General features: G+C 37.3%; 1 protein-coding gene across 4 annotated transcripts in view; it reads left to right on the top strand.

Moving 5' to 3' along the window:
• TDRD5 (tudor domain containing 5) overlaps nt 1-19,783 on the top strand; it is a gene marked incomplete at both ends in the record, with an annotated part of 90,835 nt that overhangs the window by 43,415 nt on the left and 27,637 nt on the right. For 2 of the 4 annotated variants that reach the window (XM_079696398.1, XM_079696395.1), the window contains 5 exons: nt 3,766-3,919; nt 5,879-6,087; nt 7,572-7,792; nt 9,873-10,085; nt 10,666-10,732. In XM_079696398.1, the coding sequence (XP_079552524.1) occupies nt 3,766-3,919; nt 5,879-6,087; nt 7,572-7,792; nt 9,873-10,085; nt 10,666-10,732 (864 nt within the window). The remainder of the gene's footprint in view (nt 1-3,765; nt 3,920-5,878; nt 6,088-7,571; nt 7,793-9,872; nt 10,086-10,665; nt 10,733-19,783) is intronic. The other 2 variants (XM_079696397.1, XM_079696396.1) reach the window with 1 other exon arrangement.

Here is a 19,783-nt window from a genome sequence, read left to right as displayed (position 1 = left end):
GAACAAGAAAGATTGAAGCGAAAGTAACAGGCATTGAAAACAGGCAGAGAAGAGCCAACGTATGAAATAAAACCAATGATGGAACAGAACAAATGTTGAAAACTATAATTTGAGTGAACTTTACTGAAATGGAAGACTTGACATTATATATTGAAAGACCTCACTGCATACCTGAGAATATCAACCCAGAATGACAAACGCCAAATTATTGGACTTAAAGAAAAAAATAATCCTTTGAACAAATGAACAAGTGACTTATAAAGGAGGCAAAATTAGGTTATAGGACATTTTCATTGTTCTTCTAAACATTCTCATGTTTAGAAGAAAAGGGATTTAAAAAATAACATATTTTAAACACTCAAGGAAAAAAAATGTGAGCCAAGGATTTTATGGCTAGCAAAATTGACTTTCAACTATACAGACGTAGACAAGCTATTGCCGCCATGCAAGAATTGAAGAACCATTGTTCCCATGAGACCTCAAGGAGTCTACTGAAGAATGAACTTCAGGTAACCAAAATCACTTGAGGGACAGCAACAAAAGAACTGAACGTGAGCGCCACTTATAAAACTAAGACCAAATGAGGGTTAGAAAGAAGAGAATATAGTATATAATGGCTATATACTCTGACAATATAAAGGACAATTACACAAAACGGTAGAAAGAGAAGGGGTGAGCATAGGAAAAAAATGTAAACTGCTTTTATTAATTATACTGGTGATGGTAATGTGAGTACTGTTTTTCTGAGACTATTGAGTAATGTGATATAGAGCAGCAGTCCCCAACCTTTTTGGCACCAAGGACCAGGTTTGTGGAAGACAGTTTTTCCACAGATGGGGGGTGGGCATGGTTCAGGCGGTAATGCGAGCAGTGGGGAGCAGCAGATGAAGCTTCGCTCGCTCGCCCGCCGCTAACCTCCTGCTGTGCGGCCCTGTTCCTAACAGGCTGCGGACCAGTACCAGTATGCCACCTGGGGGTTGGGCACCCCTGATATAGAGCATATTAATACTTATGGGATATATGGGGGTAATTATGAGATAATTTTAATTGTATGTACAAGGATTTCTTATTGCATAAATTGAACCTGGAACACCTTACCATTCCAGACCAGCAAGGACTATTAAAGACTAGGTTCACATTAGAAGGGCTTAGGAATCCATGTGAAGTGTTATTTCAGGCTTCAATAAGGATAATAATTGCAGTGGTTTGAAGCCCATCAAATATGTTTAATTCTATGAGTTCATATGATATTAAAAACTAATCGATGGGCTTCCCTGGTGGCGCAGTGGTTAAGAATCCGCCTGCCAATGCACGGGACATGGGTTCAACCCCTGGTCCGGGAAGATCCCACATGCTGCGGAGCAACTAAGCCTGTGAGCCACAACTACTGAGCCCACGTGCTGCAACTGCTGGGCCCGCGTGCCTAGAGCCCGTGCTCCTCAACAAGAGAAGCTACCGCAATGAGAAGCCCATGCACCGCAACAAAGAGTAGCCCCTGCCAAACAAACAAATAAATAAAACAAACAAAAACAAAACTAATTGGTTATCATGGAAGATGATAGAGAACCAATTCATTACCTTAGAAAATGGTAAATAAAGAGAAAGAGCCAGTCACTTACCTCACTTTCCTGAATGAACTGGTAGGACTGGTTAACCAAATAGCAGATGAGGGGAGCATATCTCTATAAAATATTCCAACTAAATAACAAAAAAGAATTTATAGAATTAGAATATCACTATGTTAAGCCTCTCAATAAAATAGTAGATCAGGCATCGACCAGTAATAGCTCCTAACAGCACCAAGAAAAGAAAAAAAACGACAACCAGACATTATATGTGCCTCTTTTTAAAACATGGCATCACCAATAGTCTTGTCATAGGGGTGGAGCATGAGTCTGATCAAGCCGCTGGGTCCAGCTGCCAATTTGCAGAAAATAAAGTGTTTGCACTACAAGTGTATCATCTACAAAATCTACTCCATGAGGAAATGAAATCATGTAATAGGATATATACATATATTTGAAGGCATAAATATAAACTCTAAGGAAAAAATAAAACAACCAAAATGGATTGGAGATGGAAGAGAAGTAAGAGAGTGGGAATAGAAATACACCAATTACTTTCTTGCTTATGGTTGGGAGTATATAAAGAAGATAGCATAACAAAGGACCTAGGGCAGTGTGTCTGACATATCAATGGATGGACCAAACTAACTTACTAAAAGAAACTGCTTCTGAGATAGGATTACTCAACTGTGTTTCATATAAGGGTTTGGAATTACCTCCGTATTAACTCATAAAAAATACAACAGGTGTAATCTATTATGTTGAAGCATGATGAATGTTCAAGTTTTGACAGTTTCTGGAAAGTTTCACAAGAATCTGCTGGTGATGGTTTGCACAAGAAACTAGTAGTAATGGTTACCTCCAAGGAGGTGATCTCCTGGTCAACTGAGGGATGGGAGTGGGCTGGAGACTTAGTTTTTGCTGTGTACCTTTTTAAAACTTCTGAATATCACTTATTCAAAAAATTGATAACTTACATTAAAAAGAATCCTTCCCAACCTAGTCATGTGTTCAGCTGAATTGCACATTCATAGTACTGGGCACTTACCGAGAAGGTAAAGAAACCATTAGAGACTAATGAACATAAAAAGAAAAGAAGCCATAATGTGTAATGTACAAAGAAGTAAGTAGAAGTACCAAATCTAATTCACCACCACCCTTCTTCTGTCCTCTACCAGTTCTTTCTCTCTTGGGATATCTGTGATTGGCTATAGATGTGATACTAATGACCCTTTAAACTGTGACTTGACTGATGCTGGGCCCCATTTTTACAAGTGTCCTGGGAGAAGTCAATAAAGAGTTGAGTTGGGTCTCAGAGCATTACACCAACAAGAAGTATGCACTGCAGAAATCCCACCCTTTGTCAAGGGTCAGTCCTTTAGAACTGTTTGCCCTCTGTGTTCCTGTTGATCTTCCCCAAGGTGCTTAAGTCAGAGCAGGGATTTATTTCCTACTAACACCTAGTCAAGAGGAAGAGAGCAAGAACTACGGTTAGCTCAACTGCTTTACCTTGGTTATGGAGACAAAAGTTTAAGAATTCAGACATTTTAATGGGACGTCTTTATTAACAAGGGCAAACTTACCAATTCACTGTGCAGTTTAAACCAAACATACTTGTTATCTATCTTATATATATTCTCTTCTCTCTGTATTTGGTATAGTTCTTCTTCTTTTCCAAGGTGAGAAAATCAGACAGTTATAGGAAATACATTGATACCTGCCTACTTATCCCAACTTCCAGGGTGAAATAATAAACAAAATTTTTAAGGAAATGTTTGAAAATAGTATTTTATTGCATGTGGAAAGTGGTAGTGAATATTCTTTCCCTGAAAATAGAGAAATATCAAGTTTTATTATGATTTTTGTATTTTGTGTGTTCCCCTCTTTTTTAAAAAAGACTTTTTACTTTATAATCAGACATTGTGAAAAATGAGAGGTCAAAATGTCCCTTAATTTTCTTTTCAATTTAACATATGCTGTAAAAGGAACTTGAAGTTGGCCTAGAAGTTTATGGTGAGGGATTATAGGTCTCTTGGTTTGTATTATACTTGGCACGGAAGCAAGGGTTTGTTGTAATGCCTGAGTTGATGCACCCTTACAAATTTAGTTTGGCTAAGTCCAAATTAAAGCATTGTCCATGGGCATCTGTATATGTTATATTCTTGTTTTGTTTTTGTTTTTATTTTTGTTTTGGTGACAGGTAATTTTTAAAGAGCAACTTTCACCCAAAAAACTGGGCTTCTTAAATGTGACCGAGCTTGTTGGAGCTCTTAGTGACATTCTCCATGTTGAGTTCAGGGAAGGAGAACAAGACTTGCTGGTGTTTGATGCTGATATGAAGCCTCTACCACCTGGTGAGTTGAATTACAATATGATGCAAACCTGATTTTTAATTGTCTCTGTAAGAACAAGGAAAAAGAAAGCACTGGCTGTATAAATAGGCATTATTGTAACCACATCAACCAAACAGATCACACATTAGCCTTGAAAATGTTTTGTATATAATGACCTCCTTTCTGGTGATATATGTTGCAATGAGGTGACTGTATTAAATCTGAGTTTTTAAAGTTTACTTTCTTCATTGTCCAGATTTTTTAATAATTCTGAAGAAATAAATTTTCTGAAATGGTGTTCTGAGGGGGAAGCACTAGATAGTTCAGTGGTTCTTAACTCTGTTTAGAAATATATGGAGGTTCTTAGAAATACGTGTATGTTCAGAATAAATGGGTGTGCATTGAGACTCAGCAGTTGTAATTTAAAAAAAATAACATTTTACTTTGAGATAATTTTAGGTTTATAGAAAAGTTGCAAAGATAGTACAGAGTTCTCATATGCCCTTCATCCAGTTTCCCCCTAATTTTAACATCTTACATTACCATGATATATTTATCAAAACTAAGGAATTAACATTGGTACATTGCTATTTACTAAACTCCAGATTCTATTCCGATTTTATCAGTTTTGTTCTTTTTCTGTTTCTGGATCTACTCCAGGATATCACATTGCATTTAGGGCACTTGACTTTTGTTTTTGTTTGGCTTAGTGGTTTTTTTCTTTTGCAATTTTTATTGAGGTTATTGTAGGGTCACTTGCAGTTATTAAGAACGAATACAGAGAGACCCCATATACTCTTCCCTCAGTTCCCTTAATGGTAATGTCTTGCCATCTATAGTACAGTATGATACTTATATTTTTATAAGTTTCTACAAGTGGCTAAAGTGGACAGCTGTGTTTTTTTTTTTACAAAATGTAAATGTATCTTTGTTGATTTTTCTGATTAAAGTAACTTGCATTCATTCTAAAAAATTCAGATAGCACAGATGAGTAAAAAGTTGAAAGTGAATATTTCTTTACATTTTACTCCCACCAAAAATGCCATTAGAATTTTTATATAGCCTTCCAGACTTTTAAAAATGTATATGTGAGCCTAGCTGCACTTAGAAAAAAATTACAAAAGCAGTATTTGCTTGTTTAAACAATTCCAGCAATGCAGAGGTAGTAACTAGTAGTAATAGTTTTAGTGGGTTTTTTTTCTGGACCTCTTCTCTATAATTATTTATCATATGTATAATTTTCTTCCACAAAACAGTATTGTATAAACATTATATAAGTCTTTGCTTTTTATACTTCATAGAGGTAATTTTCTATAACAGCATATACAAGTTTATTTCTTCCTTTTTGACTACATATAACTATTTTATGTAACTGTATTATAGTTTATTTAACCAGTCTCCTGTCAATGGACATGTAGAGAGTATCCATTTTTTTATTATTATAAAAAATACAGTGATAAATATCTTTGTACAGTTACTAGTTTATTTCTTTAGGAGCCACTATGGTTTTATGTCTATATGGGGTCTGTTTTAATGTGTCACCCTCCTATAATCATCATACACATGTAAATTTGTATGATTGTATGGTCAAAATATGTGATTGGTTTGGGAATTCCCTAAAAATTAAGGCATTGTATTATGGACTATTAAGTAGTCACATACGTTGTACATTAAGCAACAATGAATGTTCACAGCTAAAGCTGAACAAAAAATAAATTGAAATCAGGATGTTGTAAAATAAAACCTTTCACCAAAGTTAAAAAAACCTTATCAGACTTGCCCCCCCCAACATAAATAACGTAAGATTTGTTCCCATCTGGAACTTCCCTTACATCTCTTCGTACTGAAAGGTCTGCAAAGACAGGTTCATATCTCTCTTCTATCATTATCTGCCCAGTGCCTGGCACATAGAATGTGCTTATTAACAGTTTCCAAATTATTTTAATAGATATACATAGGCTCCTCTATTGGTCATTTCAGATGGAGCTGTGTCATCAGTCAGAAATTCATGTTTAGTTCAATCAGATAAGAAAATAGAAGCCAAAGCTTGTGTGTCCAGTCCCCCTAGAAATTCACTGTCTACTACTGTTATCAAGGAGACTACACAGGATTGCCCTTCAAAAAACCACAAAGAGCCAGAACAGAAGATTTGCAAGAAGCCTAATCTGGTGGTAAAGCCTTTACAGCTGGTGAGTAAGGTTTGATGGCTTTGTGCCCTGGAGATTCAGCATTATGGAAAGTAACTGAATGAATGTTTCTTTAGACAAAATTTCTGTTTGAGAAAAGTCTTATTTCTAGATGTATGATTTCTTAGGCTAGACCAGAACTTTGGTCTGAAGTCACCTTATGCAGCATTTATTCTGGTTTTCAGCCTTTTGTATAACTAGCTTTCCTTGAGTCTCATTTCAGGCTTTTCAGTTGGCTTCGAAGATTTGACAGTTGTTTCAGGATAACACTGCTGATTCTCTGTCCATGTGTTTCAGTAGGCTTCACAACCCTCCATGGCTTTTGAGGGAAGAATTGAGGAGCTCTGTTGTAGCTGTATGCCTCAGCACTGCTGCAGGTTGCCCCTGCACCTAGCCTCAGTTAGAGGGTGCTTTTATTGTTTTTCCCCTTTATTATATCTCCACACACACTTCTCCCTTTTTGTATTCTCATCTCCTATTACTTATTTTGTAGTTACTAAGGAATTAATTGCTTACTCTTCTTGCCTTCTGCCCTTTACACCTGGCTTCTTTCATGGAAGGAAAACATTTTGTTTGGAGAGCCTGCTATATTTTCTAGAGGACAATAGAAAGGCCTGAAGGAAAATACTATATTTGAGAATGAGAGTGTTTGAGAAACCGTATTTTTGATTGGAAGACTAGTCTGAAATTTAATCCATTCTTTTTTTTTAAATAAATTTATTTATTTTTGGCTGTGTTGGGTCTTTGTCATTGTGTGCGGGCTTTCTCTAGTTGCGGAGAGCAGGGGCTACTTTTCGTTGCAGTGTGCGGGCTTCTCCTTGCAGTGGCTTTTCTTGTGGAGCATGGGCTCTAGGCACGCGGGCTTCAGTAGTTGTGGCGTGTGGGCTCAGTAGTTGTGGCTCACAGGCTCTAGAGCGCAGGCTCAGTATTAAGCCTTAAAAGTATAAAGTACTTAAAAGTTTTGAGTATTAGTTGTGGCACAAGGGCTTAGTTGCTCCACGGCATGTTAGATCTTCCCGGACCAGGGCTCGAACCCGTGTCCCCTGCAGTAGCAGGCAAATTCTTAACCACTGTGCCACCAGGGAAGCCCTGAAATTTAATCCATTCTTTAAAGTTGCCTTTGTTGGTAGAATTGGGTAGGATAAGACTCTTAGTTCAGCCTAAGTATTTGAAGTACGATGTTTTCAATTTTATATAGGGCAGTTGTGTGACACACTTTTCACTCTTTACCTAATATCGTAAGACAGTACTTTTAATATTTTAATGTAGGTAAGGATCACCTAGGGAATTTTTTTAAAGGCATAATTTTGGGCCTCACTTTTAGTGAGTGAGTCTGGGCTAAAGCCTAAGAATTTTCATTTTTATAATTTGCCAGGTAATTCTGATAAAGGTGACTCACTAAATATATTTTAAGAAACGTTGTCATAGAGTTTGAAATGTTACTCAAAGATTTATAGTGGTTTCTTTGATTTTTTTTTAACTTGTAGCAAGTAGAAATTAACAAATCACAGCTCAACTTGGCAATGGCAAATCATGATATCCCACCTGATGCTGTACGGGACAAGAAATTATGCAAACTACCCCCATTAGGTACCAGTACCCTCGTGGGGGTCTTTGTGGAGTATATCATCTCTCCTAGTCAATTCTACATCCGAATCTATAGCACGGATTCATCAGAGTTACTTGAAGACATGATGATTGAAATGCGGTAGGAATCTGTTGTTTTCAATGTATTTTTCATGTATCTCATTCTAAGTCAGTTCTCAAACATTTTGGTCTCGGGGCTCTTAAAAATTAAGGACCCAAGAGAACTTTTGTTTATCAATATTTATCATATAGAAATTAAAACTGTAAAAAATTTAAAATATTGTTTAAAAATAATGATAAATTCATTTTTCTGAATATAAATAACATTTTATGAAAAATAACTTTTATGAAAATTAGAATAGTGCACTGTTTTACATTTTTGCAGATCTCTAATATCTGGCTTACTAGAAGAAAATTGGATTTCAGTATCTGCTTCTGTCTTTAATTTCTTGAAATACTTTATTTTGGTGGAAGTACATGAAAACATCTGGCCTCTGACAGATACATAATTGGGAAAAGGAGTATTTTAATAGCCTTTTCAGAAAATTGTGAATACTCTTTGATAGTATACTGAAACTTGACAAGTGGTAGTTTCTTGAAGTTAGTTTCAGTGTGGAATTTGAACTTTTCAAACTCTACTATGTTAAAATACATTTTCTGCCTTTACACTTTGAATGGATCCAGGACTAGCTATGTAATTGCAGGCTCCAGTGCAAAATTAAAATGTAAGACTCCTTGTTTAAAAAGTATTAAGAATTTCAAGACAGCAGTAGCTTAACATTAAAGTAAGCATAGGGAACTTCTCAGTGTGGACTCAGTGGAACTGGCCCTGAATTTTACCACCATCTACGATTTTAAAACATCATGTATTGGTCTTTTGGAAAATACTGGTTCACTGAGTTATATAGATCTTCCAGATGTTGACATATTTGATCATACAATATATCTTTAAAAAAATCACATTCATTAACAGTATCACTGATTGCATCAGAAAAGTATTAAGTATTAGGAAGCTGTCATGTTTATGGTGGTGGATGCAGCATTGCCAAAATCCTAATTTTCATTTGAATGCTTTTGAATTTTATCATTGACAATAAATACTGTCAATGTTTTCCTTGAAGTGGCAAGCTTGCTTCATTTTTGAGAAAATGTGTGGCAAATACCCAAGTCTGAATAAACATAGTTTGTGAGTGACCTTTCAAGCAAAAATGGTGTTCCATGAAAAGAGTGTCTAGTTCATCTTCCAAGTAAAAATAAATCTACACACACACACACACAAAAAGCAGCTAATTCAGTTCACAACTGAAATGCAAAAGTGCTTTTCATTAAAACAACTTGGGAAGTATTTTACTTGTACTTGCATTTTGTTACAGAGAATATTGAAAAGATAGTCAGTGATTGAGATTTAATAAACTTAATAATTTTTATTGCTTTATCAAGGACATTCTTAAGTGAAAGTAGCCTCTTTTTTCTTTCTTTTTTATTTAATGTGAATGCATGGCAGTGAAAAATAAATGTTTACTAGTACAGTTGGATGCCACTGCCTTGATTTAGCAAAGGCACCAGGAATTTTACCCACCCTTGCTTTTACAGCATCAATGCAAATATTAACATAGTGAAAAGGGCAAATAACTATTTTCATAATAATACTAAAATATTAAAATAGCTTTGATCTTAGGAACTTTTTGAAAGGGTATCACGGTCGCAGGGATTTGTGAACTACACTTAGAGAGCTACTGCTTTAAATTATCTTTTCTCTAGTGAAAAAATCATGTCCTTTGTTAGTAAACACTATGTAAAATGTTTACATTTTCAGTTACTTTAGATTTATTCATGTACAACAAATGTCTGATTTTTACATTGGTGCCATATACAAGAATAATTTACTTTGTATCTCTCCAAAAGTTTTTTTCTAACTTTACCACATTATATATTCACCTTCCACCCAAGAACACCTGGCATAATGTTACATAATAATCACTTAGTAAGTTTTTATTGGAAGAAGTTTGTTGATAAAGAGAAGGGATTTGGACAAGAAAAAGAAAATTAATTGGTATTAATAATAAGCATTACCAAATCAGAAAAAGTGAGGATTTTTTTCTTTGCTTTTGCCAAGACATTCCTGCTCTTGATACATCAATAAAAATGAACTTTAATTTTTTCTTCCCCTATGGGTTTCTGTGTATTATGGAATTCCACAGGCGCTGCTATTCTTATCAGCTGGTTTCTGATCGATATGCCATGCCAGAGTATTTTATCCAACCGGGACATCTCTGTTGTGTAAGGATTTCTGAGGATAAGTGGTGGTATCGGGTCATTATCCATGGAATTCTTGGGAAAGAGGAAGTTGAAGTGTTCTATCCAGACTTTGGAAATATTGGAACTGTTCAGAAGTCCTCCCTGAGGTTCCTCAAGTGAGTTAATAAACTGAATAAGGACAACTTAAGTTTTGAGCTGTAATGCTGAAGCTCTGTGGGCTTAGGATCTCTCTTCCTTTTCTCCTGCCTCTCTCCCTCCATCCTACCCTCCATTCCACCCCCTTTCATCTTAGTGTAGGTTTGGCAAATGGTCATTTGGTCATTATAATCACAGTTGGATTATTATCTCTCGCGTCTTTCTCATGACTGTGAATCTGAATGAACCATGAGACTAAATTTCAATCTTATGTTAAGAAAATCATTCTTTGGGTCATGCTAAGAGTTGCATTTATATAGCATGAAGGTTGAACTGTTCCTACCTATATTTTATTTATTTATTTATTTTCAGTTATACATATCCTACCTATATTTTAATTGCATGGTTTTCAAAGACTATTATGTTTTTACAAGTGTATTTCTTAGGTTACTTTAAAGTGTAAGACATTAATTTTAAAATGCATGAGTAAAATACTCTGAAATGGTGTGAAAAGCTTAAATCAAGGAATGGATAAGAGATTCCATAAAATGCGGTTTTGAAATATGATTAAATATTCACATATTTGATTATCTGTTGCAGGTGCTGCTACACCAGGCTTCCAGCTCAGGCTATCCCCTGTTCTTTGGCTTGGGTGAGACCAGTAGAGGTATGTTTGCTTGTTTCCTGTTTAATCAGCAAACATTTGATGCCAAGAACAATTCTAGGTTCTCAGAATACAAAAATAAAACATAGAATGAGAAACAAAGAAATCAAAGAAATCATTGTAGACAGTATGAAAGATAGGCACGTAGACAAAAATAATTGTGCTGTGTCATATTTGCTAGAAAATTTTGCAGTGTGTGGTAGAGATGCAAAAGGAAGAGCGCTTATCTCTGTTCAGGGTAATCAGAGAAGGCCCCATAATAGAGGTGGCATTTGCATGAAACTTTGAAGGAAGATTAGTTCTATAACTGGACAGACAAGAAAAGAAAGACATTTCAGGCAAAGGGAGAGCAGCATGAAATATCTCAAATATGAGGAATTTTAAGTGGTTCTGTTTGGCTACATAATAGAGGATGTACTGGAATTGGTGCATGGCAAATGATGTCAGAGAAGTAGACAGTAAACTAAGGTGGAGACCCATAGCCATGTGCAGGAGTCTGGACACAATGTCCAGACAGGGGAGCAACTAAAGGGAACTGCCACAATCAGATATATGTTTTTTAAAGAATTCCCTAGTGGTGGGAGATGATTGGAGTGGGATGGAGCAGGAGGCACTTTCATCCATATAGACAACATTGGTTTATGTAGCTATAGTTATGCACCTAATTTTATGTTTATTCCCTCAGAACTCTTAATTATACATGCCATACACATTTATTACACCATATTTGTCTGTTCAACCTAAATAACTTATCAGTTGCTAACATATACGTGGATTATTCCTTACTTTTTTTATCTGAAAAACACAATAAAGAGAAAAGAAGAAGAAAAAACATTATCTGTAATGCCACCATTCAAATGCATTCAATTTAGAAATCTGATGAGTTTCTTTCAGTTTCGTTTATTGGATGTTGGGGATGAGGGTTTTGTAGGGTTTTTAGGCTTATATAAAATAGTAATCATACTATTTTATATTCCATTTTTCCACTCAACATTATAGCATAAATACATTTATATGTTATAGTTCTCAATTTTAATAGGTACATAAGTAATCTATTAGCTAAACATGCATTGTAGCCTGTTTAACTGTCCCTTTATTGTTAGATTAATTCAGTCCACTTCTGATTTTTGAGTATTATAAATAATTATGCAAAGTATGGTTTTTGGACGAGTCACTACTCAGCATTGTTTTCTAGGGTGCATTTTAGCCCTGACTAGGTTTCTTTTTAATACTTCCATCAGGGAGGTCAGGGCTAAATTTGTGACCCACTCATAGCCAATGTCCGTTACTCTCATATCAGCCAGGTGGCTTCCATTTTTTGTTTTCTTTGCAATTTCCTTCCTAAACTGCTTCTGGCCTTAGGGCTTTTGCCCATGCTGGTCACTGAAATAGCTTATTCAAAGAATTCTCATGGTTGGCTCCTTCTTGTCGTTCATATTTAAGCCCAGATGTTATTTCCCCAAGAAGGATTTCCTTGACCAGTCAATTTAAAGTGCACTCTTCCTCTTCAGTCATTCATCATCATTTTGTTTTATCTTTTTTTTTAAAAAAATTATTTATTTATTTTAATTGGAGTATAATTGCTTTACAGTGTTGTGCTAGTTTCTGTCTCACAGTGAAGTGAATCAGCCATAAGCATACACACATTCCCTCCCTCGTGGACCTCCCTCCCCCACCCATCCCACCCACCTAGGCCATCACAGAGCACCGGGCTGAGCTCCCTGTGCTATACAGCAGGTTCCCACTAGCTATCTATTTTACACATAGTAGTGTATTTATGTCAAAATTAATATCCCAATTCATCCCACCCTCCCCTTCGCCCACTGTGTCCACCCGTGCATTCTCTATGTCTGCCCTGCAAATAGGTTCATCTGTACCATTAATATTTCTTTCTTTCTTTCTTTCTTTCTTTCTTTATTGGCTGCATCGGGTCTTAGTTGTGGCATGTGTGATCTTTAGTTGAGGCACACGGGCTCTTTGTTGCAGTGTGTGGGCTTCTCTCTAGTTGTGGCGTGCGGGCTCCAGAGTGTGCAGGCTCATTAGTTGCAGTACGCGGGCTCTCTAGTTGTGGTGCATGGGCTCCAGAGTGTGCGGGCTCAGTAGTTGTGGCACATGGGCTCTCTAGTTTTGGCTCACGGATTCCAGAGCACGTGGACTTAGTAGTTGTGGTGCATGGGCTTTCTGCCCCACAGCATGTGGGATCTTAGTTCTCCAACCAGAGATCGAAGTGGCATCCCCTGCATTGCAAGACAGATTCTTAACCACTAGACCACCAGGGAAGCCCCTTGTTTTATCTCTATAACACTATCTGGTATTATTTTAATTGTTTGTTCACATACAACATTGTAATTCCTGAGATCAGGGATATTGTCTGTCATATTTACCACTGTATCTCCAGTGCCTAGATCAATGTTTGGTGCATGGTAGGTGCTCCATAATTTTTTTAACTGAATGTATCTCATTCATATCTTTATTTCTATATCTTTTTTCTGGTTTGATGAGCTAATACTCTCATATACAAAATCTAAAGCAGGCAGAAAAGTAGAAGTCTACCCTTGGAAGTCAAACCGCAGTAGGTAAATCAGGAATTTTTCAGTTTCTTTCCTGAGGTCACTCCCCAGTCTACAGCCTTGCTGGCTTGCAGGATTAGAGGACATTGTTTGGGAATAGCAGAACAGCTAGAAGTTAGGGTGTAATACTTAAAGGGAGGGAGCCATAGAATGGGTGCGTTCCAAAATCATTGTACGGATATAAAATCCGCCCAAATCCTTAGATGACAACTAAACTTTGCAAGCACTGGAGAGAACCCAGTGGCCCTAGTGAAAAGTCACTGGCTTACCTATTATTTTTCTCACCTTGTATGCCTTATTTTGAAGAGGTTTTTTAATCATTCCACTATGTTATTTCAGTGATTACTCTAGGAAGTACAGCATATGTATGTAGCAATACAAGGATATTAGAACACAAATTTCTCTTTTTTTTTTTTTTGCGGTACGCGGGCCTCTAACTGTTGTGGCCTCTACCGTTGTGGAGCACAGGCTCCGGACACACAGGCTCAGTGGCCATGGCTCACGGGCCCAGCCGCTCTGTGGCATGTGGGATCTTCCCAGACCCGGGGCACTAACCCGTGTCCCCTGCATCAGCAGGTGGACTCTCAACCACTGTGCCACCAGGGAAGCCCTAGAACACGAATTTCTTTAACGTCCTCTTCTGATCTATTTTTGTTTTGTAATTAACGTTATTGTTTTTAACCCCTCAAGAAAATAACCGCATATAATAATAATAACATCCATTTAGATTTAGTCACGTATTTCTCAGTTTCTTAGCTCTTCAGTCTTGCTGCTCAAACCCTCTGGGAACATTTTCTTTCTATTTGAATTGTATCTTTTAGGATTTCTTTTTTTTTTTTTTTTTGTTACGCGGGCCTCTCACTGTTGTGGCCTCTCCCCTTGCGGAGCACAGGCTCCGGTCGCACAGGCTCAGCGGCCATGGCTCACGGGCCCAGCCGCTCCGCGGCATGTGGGATCTTCCCGGACCGGGGCACGAACTCGTGTCCCCTGCATCGGCAGGCGGACTCTCAACCACTGCGCCACCAGGGAAGCCCTAGGATTTCATTTTGTAAGGGTTTATTGATGGCAAACTCAGTTACGTTCACCTGAAAATATCATTTTGTGCTTATTCTTTTTTTTTTCTTTTTTTTTGTGGTATGAGGGCCTCTCACTGTTGTGGCCCCCCCACTGCGGAGTGCAGACTCTGGACACGCAGGCTCAGCGGCCATGGCTCACGGGCCTAGGCGCTCCACGGCACGTGGGATCCTCCCGGACCGGGGCACGAACCCGCGTCCCCTGCATCGGCAGGCGGACTCTTAACCACTGCGCCACCAGGGAAGCCCTGTGCTTATTCTTGAAAGATATGTTCAGTAGGTATAGAATTCTAGGTTGGTAGTTACTATCTTCAGCACATGGAAGGTATCATTACACTGGCTTCTGGTTTCCCTTATGATATTTAAGCCAGCTGTCCATCTAATGGATGTTCCTTTGAAGGCAATATCCCTTCTGTCTGTAGCTGTTTTAAAATTTCGTATTTGTTACTTGTGTTCTTCAGCTTTTTAAAAAAGAAGGATAGATTTTTATTTTATAGATATTTGCTATCTGTATAGAAGAAAGACCTTCTCAATAATCCAGGATATTTCTTCTTTCTTTCTTTTTTATAAGTTTATATATATATTTATTTATTTTTGGCTGCTTTGGGTCTTTGTTGCTGTGCACGGGCTTTCTCTAGCTGTGGCGAGCAGGGGCTACTCTTTGTTGCGGTGCGCAGGCTTCTCATTGTTGTGGCTTCTCTTGTTACAGAGCACAGGCTCTAGGCGCGCAGGCTTCAGTAGCTGTGGCACGCAACCTCAGTAGTTGTGGCTCACGGGCTCTCAAGCACAGGCTCAGTAGTTGTGGTACACGGGCTTAGTTGCTCCGCGGCATGTCGGATCTTCCCGGACCAGGGCTTGAACCTGTGTCCCCTGCATTGGCAGGCACATTCTTAACCACTGTGCCACCAGGGAAGCCCTAGGATATTTTTTCAAAAGATACTATGCTTTTAACAATTTCAGGATGGCATTAAAACTATCTGCTAATGAAATTGAACCTTGTAAATTTACTCTTTAGGAAACAAAATTATTTATTTGTAATTGAGGTAATGTTGATTTATAACATTATATAAGTTTCATGTGTACAACATTATATTTCTACTTCTGGATACCCTACCACGTGTTCACTACCAAAAATTTATTTTCCATCTGTAACCATAGTTGGCCTGACCCCCTTTACCCATTTTGCTCTCCCCCCTTCCCCTCTGGTAATCACTACTCTGTTCTCCATATATATGTATTTGTTTTTGTTTGGTTTGTACATTATTTTATTTTTGTTTGTTTATTCATTTTTTTAATACTCCACATCAGTGGCATCATGTGGTAGTTCTCTTTCTCTATCTGACTTATTTTACTTAGCATAAAATGCTCAAGTTCCATCCATGTTGTTGCAAATGGCAAGACGTTTATATTTTATTTAAAGCTGAGCAGTATTCCGTTATGTACATGTATACCACATCTCCTTTACCATTCGTCTGTTGATGGGCACTTCAGTTGTTTCCATATCTTGGCTATTGTAAATAATGCCAAAGAACATGGGGGTTGAGATATCTTTTCAGATTAGTGTTTTCATATTCTTTGAATAAATACCCAGAAGTGGGATAGCTGGATCATATGATAGTTCTAATCTTAATTTTTTGAGGACTCTTCATACTGTCTTCCATAGTGGAGGTACCAATTTACATTCCCACCAAGAGGTTTCACTTTTTCTCCACATCCTTGCCACCACTTATTTCTTGCCTTTTTGACAATAGCCGTTCTGACAGGTGTGAGGTGCTATCTTATTATGGTTTTGTTTTGCATTTCCATAGTAATTAGTGATGTTGAGCATCTTTTCATGTACCTGTTGACCATACGTATGTCTTCTTTTGGAAAAATGTCTATTCTGTTCCTCTGCCCATTTTTTTTTTTTTTTTTTTTTTGCGGTACGCAGGCCTCTGACTGTTGTGGCCTCTCCTGTTGCAGAGCACAGGCTCTGGACGCGCAGGTTCAGTGGCCATGGCTCATGGGCCCAGTTGCTCCACGGCATGTGGGATCTTCCTGGACCAGGGCACGAGCCCTTGTCCCCTGCATTGGCAGGCGGACTCTCAACCACTGCGCCACCAGGGAAGCCCCTCTGCCCATTTTTAAATCAGGTTGTTTGTTTTTATTGTTTTGAGTTGTATGAGTTCTTTTTTTAAATTTATTTATTTTATTTTTAGCTGCATTGGGTCTTTGTTGTGCGCATGGGCTTTTCTCTAGTTGAGGCGAGTGGGGGCTACTCTTCGTTGCGGTGCGCGGGCTACTCGTTGTAGTGGCTTCTCTTGTTGTGGAGCATGGGCTCTAGGCATGCAGGCTTCAGTAGTTGTGGCTCGCGGGCTGTAGAGTGCAGGCTCAGTAGTTGTGGCACACGGGCTTAGTTGCTCCGCAGCATGTGGGATCTTCCTGGACCAGGGATCGAACCTGTGTCCCCTGCATTGGCAGGTGGATTCTTAACCACTGCACCACCAGGGAAGTCCCTATAGTTTTCAATATACAGACCTTGCACCTCTTTGGTTTTATTTATTCCTAAATGTTTTATTTTGTTGCAATTGCACATGGGATTGTTTTCTTAATTTCTCTTTCTGCTAGGTCATTGTTAGCATATAGAAATGCAACAAATTTTTATATATTGATTTTGTACCCTGTTACTTTACTCATTTATTATTTCTAAGAGTTTTTTGATGGAGTCTTCAGGGTTTTCTATATATAAAATCATGTCATCTGCAAATAGTGACAGTTTTACTCCTTCCTTTCCAATTTGGATGCCTTTTATTTCTTCTTCTTGCCTGATTGCCCTGGCTAGGAGTTCCAATACTGTGTTGAATAACAGTGGCGAGAACGGGCATCCTGGTCTTCTTCCTGATCTTAGGGGAATAGCTTTCAATTTTTTTCCTTTAAGTGTGATGTTAGCTGGGGGTTTGTTATATGTGGCCCTTACTATGTTGAGGATATGTCCCTTCTGTATCCTCTTTATTGAGAGTTTTTATCATAAATGGGCTTTGAATCTTGTCAAATGCCTTTTCTGCATCCAGTGAGATGATCATATGGCTTTTATCCTTCATTTTGTTAATGTGGTATATCACATTGATTGATTTGTGAATATTGAGCCAATCTTGTGTGGAATAAATCCCACTTAATCATGGAGTATGATCTTGTTGATGTACTGTTGAATTCAGTTTGCTAATATTTTATTGAGGATTTTGCATCTATGTTCATTAGAGATAGTGGCCTGAATTTTCTTTTTTTGTGTTGTCTTTGTCTGCTTTTGGTATCAGGGTGATGTTGGCCTCTTAAAATGAGTTAGGAAATGTTCCCTTCTCTTCAGTTTTATAGAATAGTTTGAAAAGGATAGGTATTAAATCTTCTTTGACTGTTTGGTAGAATTCACCTGTGGAGCTGTCTGGTCCTGGACTTTTGTTTTTTTGGGAGCTTTTGATTACTGTTTCAGTCTCTGTGCTAGTGATCAGTCTATTCAGATTTTCTATTTCTTCCTGATTCAGTCTTGGAAGTTTGTATGATTCTAAGAATTTGTTCATTTCTTCTAGGCTGTCTAATTTGTTGGTACATAGCTGTTCATAATATTCTTTTATAATCTTGTATTTATGTGATATTTGTTGTTATTTCTGCCTTTTGTTTGATTTTATTTATCAGGACCTTCTCTCTTTTTTCTTAGTGAGTCTAGCTAACAGTTTGTCAAATTTTGTTCATGTTTTTGAAGAACCAGCACTTAGTTCATTGATCTTTTCTACTGTCCTTTTACTCTCTATTTTATGTATTTCTGCTCTGATCTTTATTATTTCCTTCATTCTACTAACTTTGCCTTTTGTTTTTCTTTTTTTTAGTTTCTTTAGCTGTAAGGTTAGATTGTTTGAGATTTTTCTTGGTTCTTAAGGGTAGGTGTATATTGCTATAAACTTCCCGCTTTGTAATGTTTTTGTTGCATCCCATAGATTTTGGTATGATGTATTTTCATTTTCATTTGTCTTCAGGTAATTTTTTATTTCTTCTTTGATTCCTTCATTGACCCAATAGTTGTTCAGTAGCATGTTGCTCAGTTTCCATATATTTGTGACTTTTCTAGTTTTCTTCTTGTAGTTGATTTCTAATTTCATTCCATTGTGATCAAAGAAGATACTTGATATGATTTCAGTCTTCTTAAATTTAGTGAGACTTGTTTTGCATCCCAACATACAGTCTATCCTTGAGAAAGTTTCATGTGCACTTGAGAAGAATGTATAGTCTACTGCATTTGGGTGGAATGAATGTTCTGTACAAATCTATCAAATTCATTTTGTCTGTTGTTTCATTTAAGGCCAGTGTTTCCTTGTTGACTTGCTATCTGGATGATCTATCTATAGATGTAAGTGGGGTGTTATTAAAGTCCTCTACTGTTACATGTTGCTGCCAGTTTCTCTCTTTAGGTCTGTCAATAATTGTTTTATATATTTTGGTGCTCCTATATTAGGTGCAAATATATTAATCGCTGTTACATCTCCTTGATGTGTTTTCCCCTTTATTATACTGTCCATTTTTGTCTCTTGGTACCTTTTCTGACTTGAAGTTTATTTTGCCTGATATGAATATAGCTATATCTCCTTTCTTTTGGCTGCTGTTTTCTTGGAGAATCATCTTCCATCCCTTCACTTTGAGCCTATGTTTGTATTTAGAGCTGAGATGAGTCTCCTGGAGGGAACATTTAGTTGGGTCTTGCTTTGTAATCCGTCCAGCCACTCTGTGCCTTTTGATTGGTGAATTTAGTCTATTTACATTTAGGGCAATTATTGATAGTTGGATGTTGGCTTTTTAGCTTTTGTCTTCTGGTTGCTTTAAATCTCCCATTGTTTCTTTTTTTTCCCCCCATTGTTTCTTTTTCCTTGTGTTTCTGTCTGCCATTTTGGTTTGGTGGTTTTCTAAGATATTTTTCTTAGCTTCCTCTTTTGCTGTTTTTTGTGTCTCTGCTCTATTTTTATGTTCTGTGTTTACCCTGAAGTTTGTATAAGACATCTCAATTAAAATAGTCCATTTTCTGCTGATAGCATCTTATATTCATTTACCTATACAAGTGCCGTCCTTTTCCTCTTCCCCTATAAAATTTGTTTTTCTTGTCTTAAATTACCCCTTTTTATGTTGTGAGTTGTTATCAAACTAAGAGAGCTATATTTGTTTTTCTGCTTTATTTTTTTCTCCCTTTAGATTTTATACTATTTATTAATAAAGTGTTTAAAAAATCTGTTCTGATAGAGAGTTGCAGTTTTCCAGTTCTGTCTTTTTATTACTTTGCTCAAAGCTTTTTGTATTTTTGCCATTATTTTTTCTGGTTGAAGAGCTCCTTTCAACATGTTTTGTAAGGCAGGTCTAGTGTTGATGAACTCCTTCAGCTTTTGTTGGTCTGG

The sequence above is a fragment of the Hyperoodon ampullatus genome (genome assembly GCF_949752795.1).
Source record: "Hyperoodon ampullatus genome assembly, chromosome: 2".
NCBI classification, from domain to species: domain Eukaryota; kingdom Metazoa; phylum Chordata; class Mammalia; order Artiodactyla; family Ziphiidae; genus Hyperoodon; species Hyperoodon ampullatus.
The sequence above is the reverse complement of the archived record's forward strand: the minus strand, read 5'-3'. Positions and strand labels throughout refer to the sequence as shown.